The sequence below is a fragment of the Neovison vison genome, chromosome 12, assembly GCF_020171115.1.
Source record: "Neovison vison isolate M4711 chromosome 12, ASM_NN_V1, whole genome shotgun sequence".
Taxonomy (NCBI): domain Eukaryota; kingdom Metazoa; phylum Chordata; class Mammalia; order Carnivora; family Mustelidae; genus Neogale; species Neogale vison.
Genome location: NC_058102.1, coordinates 14201475 through 14218363, shown reverse-complemented (window position 1 = coordinate 14218363; position 16889 = coordinate 14201475). Strand labels below are relative to the sequence as shown.

General features: G+C 45.8%; 2 protein-coding genes across 4 annotated transcripts in view; one reads left to right on the top strand and one right to left on the bottom strand.

Annotated features, from left to right (window-relative positions):
* SYN3 (synapsin III) overlaps positions 1-16889 on the bottom strand; it is a 458389-nt gene that overhangs the window by 244381 nt on the left and 197119 nt on the right. The gene's annotated exons all lie outside the window — the stretch shown is intronic.
* TIMP3 (TIMP metallopeptidase inhibitor 3) overlaps positions 3051-16889 on the top strand; it is a 56751-nt gene continuing 42912 nt past the window's right edge. The window contains exon 1 of the mRNA XM_044228492.1: positions 3051-3319. Within this exon, the coding sequence (XP_044084427.1) occupies positions 3199-3319 (121 nt within the window). The 5' untranslated portion in view covers positions 3051-3198. The remainder of the gene's footprint in view (positions 3320-16889) is intronic.

Sequence of the window (16889 nt, the reverse complement as noted above, 5' to 3'; positions counted from 1 at the left end):
GGTCTACTCCATCAGCTTATAAAATAGTCTTGAAAAAGTTATTCTTGGGGTGCCTGGGTGGCTCAGTGGGTTAAACCTCTGCCTTCGGCTCAGGTCACGATCTCAAGGTCCTGGGATGGAGCCCCACATGGAGCTCTCTGCTCAGTAGGGAGCCTGCTTCCCCATCTCTCTCTCCCTGCCTACTTGTGATCTCTCTCTCTCTTTCTCTCTCTGTGTGTCAAATAAAATCTTAAAAAAAAAAAGCAAAAGTAATTTTTATATATTATTAAGTCTAAGGACGCCTTGACATCCAGACTGATGCCTGTGATGTCTGCTTGCTGCACGGGCTGACCCTGGCAGTCAGGCTCTTCTTCACAAGGCTTCATGGAGCTTGTTTCTTTCTCTTCCTCAGGGTGAGGACTGAACTGAATTCTCATGGGTGGGAAGAGAGGAGTCGCTTGAGTTAGATATTAGGAAGAACTTTCCAACTGAAAGGGAAACTAAACTCCAAAGATGCTGCATGGATCAGCTTTGGATGGGGAGCAAGAAGAAATAAACCCAAAGGCAATTTCATTACCTTTCAGCTGGAAAAACAATCAGATTACTCTTGGTGCTTACATAATTAAGTAGTTGCCATAATCAAATGCTTCAGATGCTTTCTATAAGGAACCTGCTGCTTGAAGTTCAGCAAAAGTTACCTGCCTGATACTCATGTTCTAGGTAGACTTCCCTTGAAGAAAATATTGGCATTTTGGACAAAACTGTAAAGTGAGAAGAAAAAAAGAGAAGAGAGGGCCTTTATCACGTAAGACGTTTATCCCAAGTGGACTTGGTCTGGAAAGGCTTATAAAACCTTCCACATGACTGGCACCATGCAAGGATAAGCAAAACTCTCAAATCCCACAAAGTATGCCCTCATTCAACCCGGATCCTTGGAGTGGCCTTTGGAGTGTCCATTGTTCCAGACTCTATGGGCTGCTGGCCATACCCACACCCAAGTCTCCTGGGACCCTATTTTGAATTCAGAGAGCTAAAAAAGGAGGGTGGCCACGTATCTCAGGTCTCAAAGTATTTCTAATGTGATTGGGGGAAATGATACAATTATACTCTATGAAATAGTGAGCTAAGTGCTGAAGTAAACATTTAAAAAGGGAAAGATCTATCTGGGGCAGGCTACTGTTAGAGTTAAGGTGGAAAGGGGCTTAAAAGTTGGGAAGGGGATAGGGCAGAAAAATGTGGAAACTTGATTCCTTCCTTATAGCTACAATTATTAAGGGGGCCATGGTGGCAAAGGAGGTTAACAAATGTTTTTGGAAATACCATTTTCAATCAATTTTTCTGCTTCTGCCATCCCACTGTCACTTCTCGGAGGTGTAAATAGAGTTTCTGAGAAAGAAGTTGAAATTGCATTTCTGAAAATTATTTTGTTCCAAACTTTCTGCATATCTATGGCCAAAACATTCAAGTCTCTTTCTAAACAGAATGAGTTAGGAGAGAAAGAGAGAGAGAGATACAAAGATAGAAAGACAGAAGACTCCAGCTGCAAAAGGGCATCTGCACCGTGACAGCTAATTACTGCTGAAGTCCAGGGAAATAAAGTCTCTCTTTGGGTGCAAATGAGTGAATGGAGTTCCTGGCTGCTTGTCAAGTCATGTCACCTTTCTGTGCCAGTTTCCTCATCTGGAAAGTGTGAATAGTATTTTGTGTTTTTCCTATTGAAAATTTTTTTTGCGAGAAATAATGAGGTGTGGCATGGAAACTATAAGGTAGAATCAAGATATTACTTAATAATAAGGAGAATCATAGTATTAGTTATTAGCAATTATCCATTATAGCTAGTAGTCTAAGATCCTGGATAGTTCTCTAGAATCTGGTGTAAGTTACCCCAGTTTTGGATCAATTCACCCCCAAATTCTTTGCTGAAGAATGGAGACTTGTCTGGCCTTGGTGGGATTACCATTTCCTCCTGCCCTTTCTACTCACTGCTTTTCAAATAAGCTCAGGGTCTTTACACTTGCCGTTCTCCCTGATTGGTGTTCTCTCTTCCCAGATTTCCTCTTGCTCCTTCTACTTGCTCAACTTTCAGGTAGAATGTCACCTCCTTAGAGAGACCTTCTCTCACTACCCCATAGAAAACAGTAACTGCTCCCTCCCCTCAGTGATTTCTAAACCATTCTCTATGTTTTTCCGTCTTCATGATACCATCACCGCAGGAAATTATTTGGTGTACTGGTGAATTCACTGATGCACTGCCTGAAACTTTCATGGAAGCAAGGATTTTGTTTTGCTCATCCAACATCCAGAACAGCGTTTGTTGAATGACTTCACAATTTACTCTGGGTGAGCCCCCAGGGAAACAGCAGTCCGTTATAGCCAGCTCCAAAGGGCAGATTGCGTCCTCACCTCCAGAAAGGTCGAGGGTGGGTGTGTAGGTTGTCAGTTGATCCCTTGCCCTCTGAGCCTGCTCTTTTCCAGAGAAGGTGGAGAGTTAGCCTTTTCCCCTAGCCTTTCCACTAGGCGCAGGCAGGGTCTCCAGGACCAAGGCCCCTGTGACCCGAGGATGGCCGGGTGCTGTGGTGGGTGGCAGTTGATTTGGTTTGGGTCAGAAGTACTCAGAAGGGTGGATGTGTGGTCAGGGTACTGGCGAGGTGGGGCACGGGAGCGCCGCTCCGGGGGTCATTCGGCAAGCGTAGGTTCAAGACACGTTCGGTTTCACCCACTCGGGTGCCCACAGCCGCATTATTCCCTATAAGGATCTGAACGGTCCGGCCGGGCCCCGCCCCGTCGGCCCGCGCCCCCGGCCCCGCCTCTTTCGGAGGGCCGATGAGGTAATGCGGCTCTGCCATTGGTCGCAGGGGGCGGACGCCGAGTGCCCGAGAGGGGGTGCCCGGGGGACCCGCACTATATCACTCAGCCGCCCGGCAGCGGCGCAGAGCGGGCAGCGGGCGGGCGCTCAGACGGCTTCTCCTCCTGCTCCTCCTGCTCCGCCCCAGCTCCCGCTCCTGCACCCGGAGAGACCTCCGGCCCGCAGAGTCGTGCGCCAGCGCTGAGGCAGCCTCGCCTTGCCCCGTCCCGTCCGGCTGGGCACTCCCGGGGCAGCGCGCCGGAGGCCAAAGTTGCCTCGCACGGCGGAGCAGGAGAGCTCGGGCTGCAGCGGCCCCTCCAGCGGCGCGCACAACTTTGGAGAGGCGAGCAGCAGCCTCAGCAGCGGCAGCGGCAATGACTCCCTGGCTCGGGCTAGTCGTGCTCCTGGGCAGCTGGAGCCTGGGAGACTGGGGCGCCGAGGCGTGCACATGCTCGCCCAGCCACCCCCAGGACGCCTTCTGCAATTCTGACATCGGTAAGCGCTCCGGGTGTCCCCGCCAGAGCCCCCGCGGTGCCCGCTCTTGCGCTGCAGCCGGGAATGGGGCGCAGCTCCGGGTGGCATGGCAAGCCCCGCTCCTTTTCTCTGCCTGAGCCTGGGGTGGGGTGGCTAAGCTCCGTTTCTTCGGTCGGAGGATATGGCATAGCTGAAGGGGCAGATGCCCTGCAGAGAAAACCTGCAGTGGCTGAGTGAACCCCGTGCAGCTTTTGCTCTCCTTTTAGGGCGTGAGGTCCCTCTTGGTCCTTTTGACATCTGGGAAATTTCCCTTTTTCACTATCACGTAGGAAGGGCTGGGGGAGAAGGGTGGAAAAGGATTCCTAAAACTTGGAATGCCAGCTAACTAAAGTACTGGGATGTTCAGTAGTTTTTAAAAAGTTGCCAGCCATGTGCACAAAGTTGCAGGGGAATCTTGAAGTTTTCTGAGTTTGCATTTTCTCCTGCACCCATGAAGTTCATTCTTTGACTGAGACCCAACCCAGCCTCCCACTTCCCAGGCAAGGGCTAAGGGAGCTTCTTGGACTGCCAAGTTTGAGTGGATTTAAGTGGGGAAACGAGAAGAAAGCTGTGGGGTTGACCCTTTCCCGGAGGAACCGTATTTGAGAGTGTTGATAGCAAGCAGGAGGTGGCGTGTGTGAGGGATCACTTATCACATAGCTGTGAGAATTCACAGGAAGGCTATTTTTTTTCCTTGAATGTGTGTGGGGAGGGGGAGAATGAGCAGTGGAAAACAGATTTGTCACCAAAAGAACAAAAATGCCAAGGGTCACATCATGGTGACAATTCCAAACTGGACTTGGTGTCTTGATTAGAGACTCAGCAAGAGGTAGAACCAGTTTTTCTCCAGGGCCTTGCAAGTGTCCTGGGAGAACTTGTTTGGGAGTGTTCGGGACACTTGTGTTTGGATGGCCAGAGGTGGAGTAGCAGCTGGAAAACATCTCTCCTCTCCTTTTCAGCTCATAAAGCATGCAAGTCCAGTGGCCCCTGTTGTGTGTGTGTATGTGTGTATGTGTGTGTGTGTGTACTTGGGTTGGGATGGGGTGGGGCACGGTCTAGCTGCCCTCTGCCTGTGTCGATTCAGAGGTGAAGAATGGAGCATGTGTGTTTTAAGTCATAAAGAAGAAGGAAAATTTTCCACTGGGTCCTGGGTGAGGGCCTCCACAAGTGTGCAGCAGGAGAGGAGGGGGAGGAGACAGGAGCCTGGCAGACGAGGCAGCCGAAGTTGGGAGGGGCACTGCTGGGGGGCCCTGCTGAGCCTAGGAGAAGTCAGGGAGGTTGGTGACCAGAAGGTCAGTCCAGTTGGCAGGAGTGGGTGTTTATGTGACCTGGGGTCACCCTTGTTAGAGGCTTCCTGGGGACCATGCTGTGCACCCTTCCCTTTCCCCGGGGGAATCCGGCTGGCCCCTCCGTTTGTGGATTGCCTGAAGGATTCTTTTGGGCTGCCTCAGGCCTGGAAGGTTTTCTTCCTTCTCCTCTGACTGCTCCCACCCCAATTCCACTTGGCCTGTCCTCCTCCCCCCACTGGTAACATTCCCACCTGAGTAGTGCTGGGAGCTGCTGCTGCTGCAGGTGAGCTCTGGTTTTGCTCCGTGAAGAGGCCAGGAGGCTGACAGGTGGAGTCAGGGCACCCTGTTCTGCTGGGCAATGGCTTATGTGTTCGCTTGGATTTTTTGGTATGTGGGGAGAGGGAGACCTCATGACTCCCCCTTGCCCTTGGCTTTTGGGTTTTCACCTTGGAAGTTCACCAGAGAGCAGTGGAAACAGCAACAAGGAGACCCGGCTTTTAACGGTTGCTCTGACTGACTCTTAGGTTCCCTGCTGTGGGTCTGAGCTGATGCAGAAAGTTTCTTGTAATTTCTCTGGACTGATTTAACAGTCCCCACCCTCGATAAACTGCCCAGAGAAAAGCTAAGTTACTAGGAAGTAACCGAAGACCAGAACATTGTGGTAGTGAAAATAAAAAGGAAACAAAAAAAATTTTTTTCGATATGCTGGCACCAATCCAAAACTGTTCTGCCTGGGTTTGGTGCACTGCACTAGTGGTAGGGATGAGATAATGCTTTTCAAAATGGGAGGTGTGGATGTGGACTGCTTGCTTGTTGACCTCCGCTGCCTTACAGTACCCTGCTGGTGTCCAGTAGGTGGCTCCCAGTTTTCCTTGCTGAAGAGCCTTTCTGTTTCCAGTCTGGCTTGAAGCTCTGCCTGTCCTCTCCCTGAAGGAAATGTGTAGGAGCTCCCCATTCTCCTTGGCCCTTACGACCCCACCAATCAACGCTGTAGCCCATTAAAGATGCTCAGGCCAGACCACCAGCTTCTTCTTCCAGAACCTTCCTGGCTATTTTCTCTTTGTGGCTGAGTGCCACGTTCCTGGGTAAAGGGAACTGTATGCCTGACTTGGCCCTGTCTAACGAACCCCATGGTCTTCCCTCTCCTTTCTCCTCATCCACAGGTGTCTCTTTTTGCCTTTCTCCCCTCAAACCCTGGGGATTGGCACTGCTTTCTGGATGGGGAGGAGTTAAAAGGTGTTTCTATGGCAACTCCAGGCCCTGCACCCTAGTGAAGTGTTTAGGAGAAGAATAAACTACATGCCGGCTTATAAAACATACTGTGGGGGAAAGAAAAGGACTTGGCAGCAGCCAGGATGTCTGTGGCCCCCTCCCCACCAGTCAGTGCCCCTGAAACTCCTGACAAAACCTTGACTCTGGAGGAGGGAAGGGAGGGGGCTGGGAATGAAGAAGGCAGCCTTGACTGGGTAGATCCTGCTCCAGCAGCTCTGTCCAGCTCAGGAAGGGGTAGGCAGTGCCAAGAGCCTTCTGAAAATTGGTGTGTGTGTGTGTGTGTGTGTGTGTGTGTGTGTGTGTGTGGTTTCTGCAGGAGGCAGGCAGCAGAGAGAGAGAATTTTGCTTCAGAATGCCAAGTCCTTCTCTCCAGCCTCCTTTGCATAGAGGAATGGGGCTGTGCCATGGAGTGTTGGGGGCCTGCCTCCTGAGCCTGTTGGGAATTCAAGAGTGAGGCTGAGCTTGGGGGCCCACTGCCAGCCCTGGAGGACAGTCTCTGGATATCTCTGAATTGTTTTGACAGGGACCAGTGCCAGCAGATTCTTTTGGTATCAGATCTGAGGTTGTGGTTTTAGCAAAGAAGCCATTTTCAAAGAAGCTAGACCCATTCTCTCTCTCTCTCTCTCTCTCTCTCTCTCACACACACACACACACATACACACACACACAATTACACTCCACACTAGGCTTTGTGACCAAAGGAAAATAAAAAGGATCAGACTTCAGAGAGGAGCCAGCCACTTGGGGAGGGACCCAGGCTGCCCAAATCTTGGGAACCCTGGAAAGAGGAGAGCTGCTCTATGTAGGAGGGAAGGGACATCTCTCAGACTCCTACTCAGTACAAGCATTTCACAGATCCCGTGTCCTTCATCCACCCAGCAGCCTTAAGAGTAGGTATCAAATCCATTTTTCAGGTGGAAAACATCAAGTCTAGGAAAGGTTGTGCTTTCCCAAGGTCACCCAGCTACTAAATGGTACAATGAATTCATTCTTAGTTATGCCATTCTTCAAAACCTTTTCAACTTTCATTTACCCTTGATAGTCTAAGGAAAACGACCCTTCCTCTGACTGAAGGGGGATGGAAGGTTAACTTTTGAAGGATGCTTTTGATTTGGGAAGTTTTCATTAACAGTATGAAGAGAGCCAAAATGACCTGAGGTTTTAAGTAAATATCATCTTAGTAGTTGTGCTGCCGAAGCGAGCACTTAAGTAAATATCATCTTATGAGAAGGAGAAATAATAATAATAATCACTATTATTATTATTATTAGTTTAGGGTATAAAGGGAGGAACATTTCTCAAGTTTTTTGGCTGTTAGAACTGAAAGAGACCCTCAACACCACCAAGTCACAGTAAAATAATGACTCAGTTTATCACACCGAGACCCAGGGAGAAGTAAAGCTAATGGAGACAAAACACCTTGGACTTCAAGATTCTTCCCCTTCTAGATGGGGATGAGTTGGGGCTGCCCAGGGTGAGATGCCCAGTCTATGTAGATGGCTAGTGTGGTGGCAGGAAGACCAGAGACTGGGTCCCTGCTGGTGGGAGAAGTTCCCTCTGCCAACAGTTCTATGTCCCTTTCACAATCCCTGGATAGATAAGGCTAGAAAAGTGGCCACAGAAGTGGCTTGGGTAGAGGGACTTTTGTTTGTTTTGCAGGAACAGCAGGAACCATTCAGCTCCACTGCTGAATGGCACATTCCAACAGGTTCATTAATTAAAAACAAAAACAACAACACAATTCTCCACTGCATTTGACTTTTACCGTTCCAGCCGGTGTGGACAAGGAGGCCCCTTCTTCTAGCTTTTGTCATCATCAACTACTGGGTGGCCTTGAGAGGCAGCATGGGGTGGTGGAAAGGCTGTGGGGCAGGCAGAGCTGGGCTTAAATCCTTCCTCTGGGGCCTGTTGGTGGTGTGCTCTTAGGCACATTACTGGATGTCTTTAAGCTTTGGTTTCCTCATTTATAAAAGAGGAATAATAATTTGCAACACCTTGGCCCTTTACGTTTTCTCCACATTTTAAAAGTCACAAGTGTTCTATGAATACATTCTATGCCCATGTATGTAACTGTGTATATGCACATATGTATCTATTTATCTATCATCTATCTAAAATTAGATAGAGCTGATGTCCTTTTGGACCACTTCCTCTAATTCTAGCTTCTTCTCCAGGTCCTTTCTTCTCTATGCATTTACATACATAGGTACCCAAGGGAAATTTATAGTAGTTTTTCTCTTAGACACATGAATGATAGAATATAATAAATAATGGAATACCACATAGAGCATTTGCTTTTTGTAACTGAACAATGTGTATTAGGGATTGTTCTCAGTTAGTACACATACATATCCATATCATTCTATATATAGTATTCCACAGGATTATAATTGTAAAGAGCTAACAGGTATAGAGTGGTTATTAAGTGCTGGGCACCATTCTAAATAGTTACCATGCATTAACTCATTTAATTCTTTCAATAGTCCTATGAGGCAAGTATGCTACTGTCATTCCCATTTTACAGATGAGGAAACTGAGGCTTAGGAAAAATTAGATAACTTGTTCAAGATTATAGCAGAGACTTTAAAACCCAGCGGGCTGGTTCTAAAATATAATCAACTGCTATACTAGATGTTAATTGCCTTATATTACATAATGTTCTATATTACTCTATGCTGTTTTATTATAATATGTATCCCTGTAAGTACAGAATGTATTTATTTAGCCATTTCTCTATTTATAGGTGTATAGGTTTTAATAGCTTTTCCTGCAATAAAGAGTTGTCTAATCCTCTTGTTCACATGTGCAAATATTTCTTCACAGCAAATACACAACTTGAATTACTGGACATAAGTAACTGTATTTTATATTTTAACAGCACCTGCCAGTTTTCTCTCCAGAGTGGCTCTGTTCACACTGCACTTTTCGGATGTGCAACATGAAGGAGTGGAGGGACTATGACAGCCCTGTGCTGGAGGGACTTCCATGCCTCTCTCAAATGGGAGAACAGTTTTTAATTTTTATTTATTTTCTGAGTTTTTTTTTTTCTTATTGCTTGTCCTTTTGTCCCTCTGAAAGGGAGCAAAATTAGGGCCACTTAGATTAAGTTGATGGGAGTATTTATAAAAATACGGAAAGCCATGTCTCTTGACATGATGCAGTTTGGGAGTCTTCCAGTTGAGGATGGTTTCATTTTTTGCTTTCATAGTAAGCAAGGGGCTTTCATTACCTTGAGTTGTTGACTTTGGGGTTTTCTATGAACTCAGTTTTAGGCACATGTGGCTGTACGTTGAAGACGTGTGCACGGTTTTATTTGCCGACTCAAAGATACCTCCTTGTTGACTGCCCTTACCCAGACTTATGGTGACAGTGAGGGGACTCATTCCTTTGTTTCCCTACTGCCCTTGCTGTTGTATTTGGATGGTGCTTGGATGGGAATGGTGGGAGGCCATGGGGAATGGAGATGGACTGAAGAGAGGAAAGCATGGTGGGTTCTAGCCAAGAAAGATGCTGGGGTCATTATGGAAACTAGAAGGACTGGTTTAAGAGAGAATTTCACTGTCCTGATTAAAACCCTTCATTGAACTCTTGGGATGAAGTGTCATAAAATGACTCTAATGAGGACCAGTTTGACCCCTGCCTCCTTCTTCATCATTCTTTCATCACTGGCCTTTCCAGCTCCTGCTGCTTGGCTTCTCTGTCTGGGTCTTGGCCCATGCTATCCTCTAGTTTTTGAACACCCTCATCAACTTCCCATTCTTCAGGTTTCATTTCCCTTCCCACCTCCCTGGCGTTAGTGTAGAAGAATAGTCACACCTTGTCCAAATTTTGAGCATGTTGAAAAACACTATGTTTAGTAAAAACCAAATTCTCCAAAGCAGCATGGGAAATTCCCAGAGTGGGTCATTTTTGGGCTGAGAGAGACCTAAGGGCTGTATTCTACCCAGAGGGATGCATCTAACCCCTCTGAGAGGGGAAGCACCTGCTCTGCTGTCCGCATTACTTGATCAGTCCAGTCCCATCTTTGGGCCATAATACTCCATTCATACTCCCAGAGAAAAAAGCTTGGAGATTTCTAAATGCCATTCCATCAGGGGTCACCAAAAATGCCTCAGGTGTATTTACCGTGTTCCAGGCACTGTACCAAAATCCTTGCTTGCTTATCTGTCACGCTGTGAGGTAGACATGACCCGTCCCAGCTGCCTGGTGAGCGACCTGAGGTGAGAGGGGTAAAACTGCTTGTCCAAGACCACACCTCTAAGAAGTAGAATCTACAGTTGCTTAGTCTATCCCAAAGTTATATTTCAAATAAGGATAGACCAAGGGTAGGACTCTCTAGCCCTAAAATGTGCTACCCCTTAGTAACTTCCTCCATATTGGTTTTTTTTTTTTACTCCCTACTGCCAGGGTCCCCCTCTTTGATATTCTTCCATAGCCAGCCTCTCCAGCTCTGGCCTTCCCTGCAAGCCCCAATTTTATTGCTGTGTAGCTCTAAGGAAACCAAGCCTTGAACCTTATTTCTAATCCCTAGTGTGGTGCTCCTTCCACTGAACCAGACTTTTCAATGCTGAGGACTGTTTTTTTTATTAATTTTCTCTCTATTCTGGGAAAAACCACCCACCACATTTTGTGTGTCAATGATTTTTCCAAGAAAACCAGTTAAACTATACTTATAATGGCTGAAAATAGCCATTTTTTCCTGACATAATCAGCTAATACACAAACTATTTGCAGCAAGAAGCAATGATACTTGGTGTCTTCTTAAGCCTGAGAAGCTTTCTCATGGGTTATTGGATGGTTTATTATATGATTTGAGTTGGCTTACTGAAGTGCTAAAGATAGCACATGGACCCTTGGTAGACCACTATTCTTCACTCTGAACAACTCTGAGAGTCGTTCTTTAGTTTTACAGTGATTTACCATCCCTTCTCCACGTGGGCAGGCCCGCACACTTAAGACTATTGTCATCCTTCTGTTTAGCCACAGCGCTAAGAACGGGCTGGTAGAGCTAGCAGGTTATCAACATGTCCTACATAATCTTCCAGAGGAGGTGACATGGGTTTGGGTGTTTGTATTCCCGTGTTCATCTCTGACGGGCTGAAGTAAACAAGTACACATTGATTCTAGCTAAAGGAACTCACTAAATAGCATTTGACAGGAGGTCACAAGGTGTCTGTCCCAGCTATAGTGGAACTAAGAGAAGTTTTTGCTTGGTTGCTTAAAAAATTAGTGTCTAGAGAAGGGAAGGGGACCTAGAGAAAATGTCCTGATTCATTTGTAGGCGTCTGTGAGCTTGGATGGTTTGGCTGCCACAGAAGGAATGATCCATGCTGCCCAACACCCAGTTCTGATTTATGTTCATGTAAACTGTATCACCTAACAGTGGCATTCATGGCAGAGAGAGGAGAGATGCTAAGTATCCCCAGACCTATGGCCACCTGGCTTGTTTGTGGGAGTGGGGAAGAGAAGAGTTGTGAGATTTGGCCTCAGAAAGCCCAAGGTAAAGTTCAGCCAGTGTCAGGGGGTGGAATGTAGGACAGGGATTGGGGAGTCTTGCACAGATCAGAGAGATCAGAGCCAGTCTAGAACCAGAGACCTTAAATATCGCGTGGCAGTCATCCCCTCACCTCCTCTCATCTTTCATTTTTCTCAGAATGAGGGCACTGGACATCTGAGAACTCAGTAGCCTGTAGAGAAGGGCTATTTCATTCAGAAATTCAGGGCTCCTGCAATCCCCTAGATCTATGCATGGGAAGGCCAACCTTGTTGCAACCTGGGTCAGAGCTCATAAGGACATAGTTTCAATACTTAAAGGATCACCAGTGTTTGGTTGAAGTGCTTGTGGTTTATGTGTTAGGAGGGATTTCTTTTTGACTTGGGCTTGATCATCATGAATAGGCTCATAGCCTTTGAGATTTGGAAACACAGTAGCTCTTATGAGCTCTGCTGTTCATGAGCTTGGGTAAGTTCTCTGGCCTCAATTTGCTCATCTTCAAAATAAGGGGGAATGATAGTACCACGTTGAGTTGGTGAGTAAGTGAAATAACTCATGAAAAATGTTTAGCATAGAGTATACCACATACTAAAAGCTCAAGCAAGAGTAGCTTTTAGTTGTGGTGGTGGTGTATTATATGGCAGAATGCGTATTCTCACTTATTTTTGATTAGGAAAATGGGGCTCTGAGATGTGATATCTTCCAGAGCCACACACAGAGGGCTGAGTCTCAAAATCATGGTTGTTTGACCCCTATCCCTCAGTCTAATGTTTTCCCACTTAACCACACTGCCTCCCACAAAACAGTGAAACCAATAACCAAGTTCCCTACTTGAGAGTCTTAAGTCCACTTGATCTTATTTGATGATCACAACATTCCACCAAGGAAAACAGGATGGGGAGGGTCACTGTTCCCATTACACAGATGTGGATAGTGAGAACTAGTATGATTCTAGAGCTTGGTCACACAGCCCTCACGTGAAATTGGGAGGCCAAATCCCATATTCCTAGACTCTGACAGGCACAGGTAGAATATGCTGGGGTAGCCAATGGGAGGGCCTGGGAAATGGATCAGTGACAATGAACTTGGATGTCGAGTTCATATTACCATCTATCCCCATTTATCCTGGGGTTAGGAGAGGTGCAATGTATAGGACTGAGCACCAGCCTGGAATCAGGACACTTGAGTTCTAGATATGAGTCACCACCTGATTTTGGAAATACCTTGGTGATATCAACTTCTCTGGATTTCAAGCTTTTATCTATAAAATAGCAGGATTGGCTCTATGTGGTATGTATGTACCTTTTTCACATATACTTCTGGTAACAGTATTTTCCTGAACACTTACTATGTGTCAAGTTCTCTTCAAAGGGGCTCTCTAGTCTAGTTGAATAACTGAGCACCTACATCTATCAACAACACCTTTTAGGAGGTAATTTCTTTAGAAATATGGTCTATTAAGAAAAGAGCCAGGATTGTGGTTGTAAAGCGGATGAGGACTTCAACTGAACAAAACCACTAATGAGCTGACATACTTTATTGGATGACATATTAGACAACCAAACTTCCTGTTGGAGGAGAGCTGATTTGCCAAACAGATAGCAACCCTGCAGACCTAGTTGATGGCTAGAATTTAAAATCAAGATCACTTTGGTATCTGTCGTTGATGACTGGAGAGCCTGGTAAAAATTCTTCTGATCCCCATTAACACCATCACTGAAGCTGATGGATAAGAGGTGGGATTTAGACTCCTTATTCATCAAAACAAGGTCTTCCTGATCCAGTCTATCTGAGGAGTCCCTTATTCCAGAAAATGTGGCTAATGGCTTGGCTGAAACCTCTGTACCTGAGAAGACCTTTCTTGTGTAAGGCAGGCTCAGATGAAGGCCTGTGATTAAAATGTATGTGATCTGATGGAACATGGTTCATATGAATGAGGACAGAGTTTAGAAGACAAAGAGCAAACCTGTGCCCTATTGGGCAATCACAATCCACTCCTCTCCCCAACAGCAGGACAGAAACCCCCAAGTTCCCTTGACTGTAGCTTCTTGATAAAAATGTTTACCAGAAGGACAGCCAGATATAAGAGAATCCCAACATCCATACTGTTCTCAGGGTACATTTCTGAGCAAATGAGTACAATGCAAAGAAGCTGCACCTGAACCAGGCAAGTGTAGGTGTGAGTATGTTTGTTCTTTGATTGATTCTCTCTTGGCCTGGGTTTTCTTACCTCTTACCTAGGTCAGATCACAAACCCTAATGCCTAAAGAGGCCAGTCACAGAAGTCAGATGCTTGCCTATGAAATAAATGGAAACATTACTCATTTCTACCAAGAAAATATGTATGTGGTTACCTAGTCTCTTGTTTTCCCACTGTGGAAGGGATAAATAGGTACTAAAAATATTTCTTTATTCTAAGGAGAAGAGCAAAACAATGGGCAGGTGTGATGTTAAGTAGCAGCTCATCTTTGGCCTTGGAGTGGGGGAGGCAACAGAGCAGAACAGCAACCATGTGATCTGAAGCATCCCTGTGCCTTCTCCAGCGGATCAGGAGGAATCAGCTCTGGCCTCTCAGAAGGGAAGCCCGGGAGGATTACCAGATTTCCAGTCTCTTAGTAGAAGCTAGATATCCAGAATTTTACATGAAATCTTCTAATTTTTAAATGTTGTCACAATTAAAGAAAAACGCACACATGTTTGTGGGGGCCAAACAAAACATGTCCTGGGGCCAGATTCAGCCTTGTGACTTAAGAGTTTTGTGACTCTGATGGTCTGAATCTCTTCAAGCTGTAGGATTTCTAGGTGAGTAAGATCAACTGTATTTTCAGGCAAAATGATGTACCTTGTTCTCTGTTTTACCAGAGAATACTGCTTATATGTTTGTTATCACACTTCTCCACAGTTCCTGAGGCGGGTCAGAGCACAGGTTCTGTTAGACTGCCTGCCTGGTCCAAACCTTGGCTCCATCAACAGCTAGCTATATATCCCAGGCAAGTCAATATTTCTCAGCCTCATTTTTCTTGTCTCTAAAATGGACTACACCAGAACAGTCCTCTTAATCTTATAGGGTTGTGGGAGAATTCATTGAGATAATGGAAGTTGCAGGCTTGGCCCACTGCCTGCCTGTAGTGAGGGTTTGATTAATGTCAGCTATCATATTTTTACTACTCAGTGCCTCCCCATAGATGGTGAGCCATCTGGAGAATGGAGTCACACCATACCAGCTCACTGCCTGATGCATAGTAGGCATGAGATAAAAGTATCGTAAATGAAAGAGGACATTTGAGAAAGATATTTTTCCAGCCTTCCCAGGCAATAGTTCACTAGCTCTGTGTATGTATCAGAGAGAGAGAGAGAGAGACATGAGAAATCAGTTTTCACATGTTAAGCAATGAGCAGCTCCACAAGAAAAAGCTGTCCTAAGCTGCTAGGATAGCATGCTACACAGTGGCAACTGTCCTGGAAAATGAGACCAAAGCCCTTGGCCATACTTTTCCGGCAGAGAAGGCAAGAGCTGGCTGAGGCAAGCAGAGTGCAGATGTCAAAGCTCAGGTGCTCACAAGTGCTAACATCATGGGATGCTTTGGCAGCCTGACAGATTTTTATTTACTCAGGGTCCCTTTAAGCCAGAGTAGATTCCTGGAGGCTCTTAAAATTTAATGCCCCACCTGGATAGTCAACATCTGTGTTTTATTTTGTTTAAAAAAGTTAACCCCAAATAGTTCAAATTCCTTCTCTATTCCTTGGAGAGGAGTTTCTTATCGGGAGACTCATAAGCAGGGAGACAAAAAGGCCAAGGGTAGACCAGCACGGACCAGGAGAAATAATATGGAGAGCCACAAACACAGGCCATTTATATAATTTTAAATTTGCTCACAGCCGCCTTAAAGAAACCAACAAAAAATAGGTGAAATGAATTTTGATTCTATCTTAACCCAAGATTATCCAAAATATCATTTCAACATGTAGTCAATTCTAAAATTATTAGTAAGGTTTTAAAATCTTTAAGTTTTTGAAATTCAGTATTTATTTTATGCTCATAGCATGTCTAAGTTTGGACTAGTTACATTTCAAAAGCTCAACAGACACCACGGTTAATGGCCACCACATGAACAGGACAATGTGGGTCGAGAGAATGTGTGCAAATACAAGGCATCTTTTTTTCTCCTTTCAGTTGTTTAATGAGCTGTGCACAGAAATGTGGGGAAAATGGAGCTGCACTGGGCCAATCAAGGCTCTGAGCCTCCTGACTCAGCTTTCTGGCAAGTGACTTTTATGTCATGTGGGTCCCAGTGCAAGACTTAGTGCTTTCACTTGACAGATGGGGAAACTGAGATCCAGAGAGTTGGAGTAGCTTTGGCCTAAGAGACAGAGATGGAAAGAGAATAAAAATGATATTTGGTAACATCTAACATTTATGGAATCGTTTTCATGTTATGTGAACTTTCCATGCATTATCTCCTTAAACGCTCATAACCACCTGATGAGAAAGCACTCTGATTTCTATTTTGCTGATGAAGAAACCTAGCCTCAGAGGAATGAAACATTAAGGCAGCTAATATTTATTGACAGTGACTCTAAGAACTTCATATGCATATATATCAATTCTATGATTTTCTGTAAGCCTATACATTAGGAATTATTACCATTGTTGTCACCACCATTCCACTTTAAAGATGGGAAAAAAGGCCAAGAGAGGCTACATCACTTGCCTAAAATGCAGGTAGGACGTGATGGAGCCAGGCTTTGAGCCCAGGCTGCTAGACTTGAGTCCAAGCTCTTCATTACAAATTATGCCCAAAGTCAGCCAGCCGTGCAATGGCAAAGCTGGTGTTAATGCTGGTACATCTGTTCCGTGGTCCAGGGTCTTCCTTCACCGTCCCGCTTTGCTGCCTGTATCATACTTCTCCTGACTTCCTAGCACTTTTTGCCTCACCCTGCTGCCAGTAAGAACCAGACCAGGGAGGCTCTGGACTTCAGCACTGATGAAAGGTCCAGGCAAGCAGGCACATCTCCTCTGGCTTGGCTGGTTCCCAGGCTGCCCGAGCCCCTGAAGGCCAAATTCCTGGCCCAGTGCAAGAGGGTGGGAAGAACACTTGTCCAATTCTGCCTTCCCAGTTGGGCGAGGTCAGTGTACCAGGTTGGAAAATGGTATGAGTCTAATTGCAGGGGGGAGAGGCTGAGAGGATTAGCACTCTTTAAATAGAGACCAGAAAACTAAGAATAGCCTTGCTGCCTGGAAATTGATGGGTATTCCTGACCACAGGCCATCCCACTTAGTAGGTGCTCAATAAATGTGGGGACACTACAGGAATAAACAAATACTGAAAATGGGTCATTAGGGGGCCCCTCAGCCCGTGAGACTATGCTCTATATAAAAAGAATTTCAGACTTAGGTTATTTGGGTCTCCCTGCCAGCTGGAGACCTGTGTTACTTTTATTTGTCTACTCTTGCTGTGTTGAGGCCAATGTCTTTTATTTTGGGGCCAGCTGAACA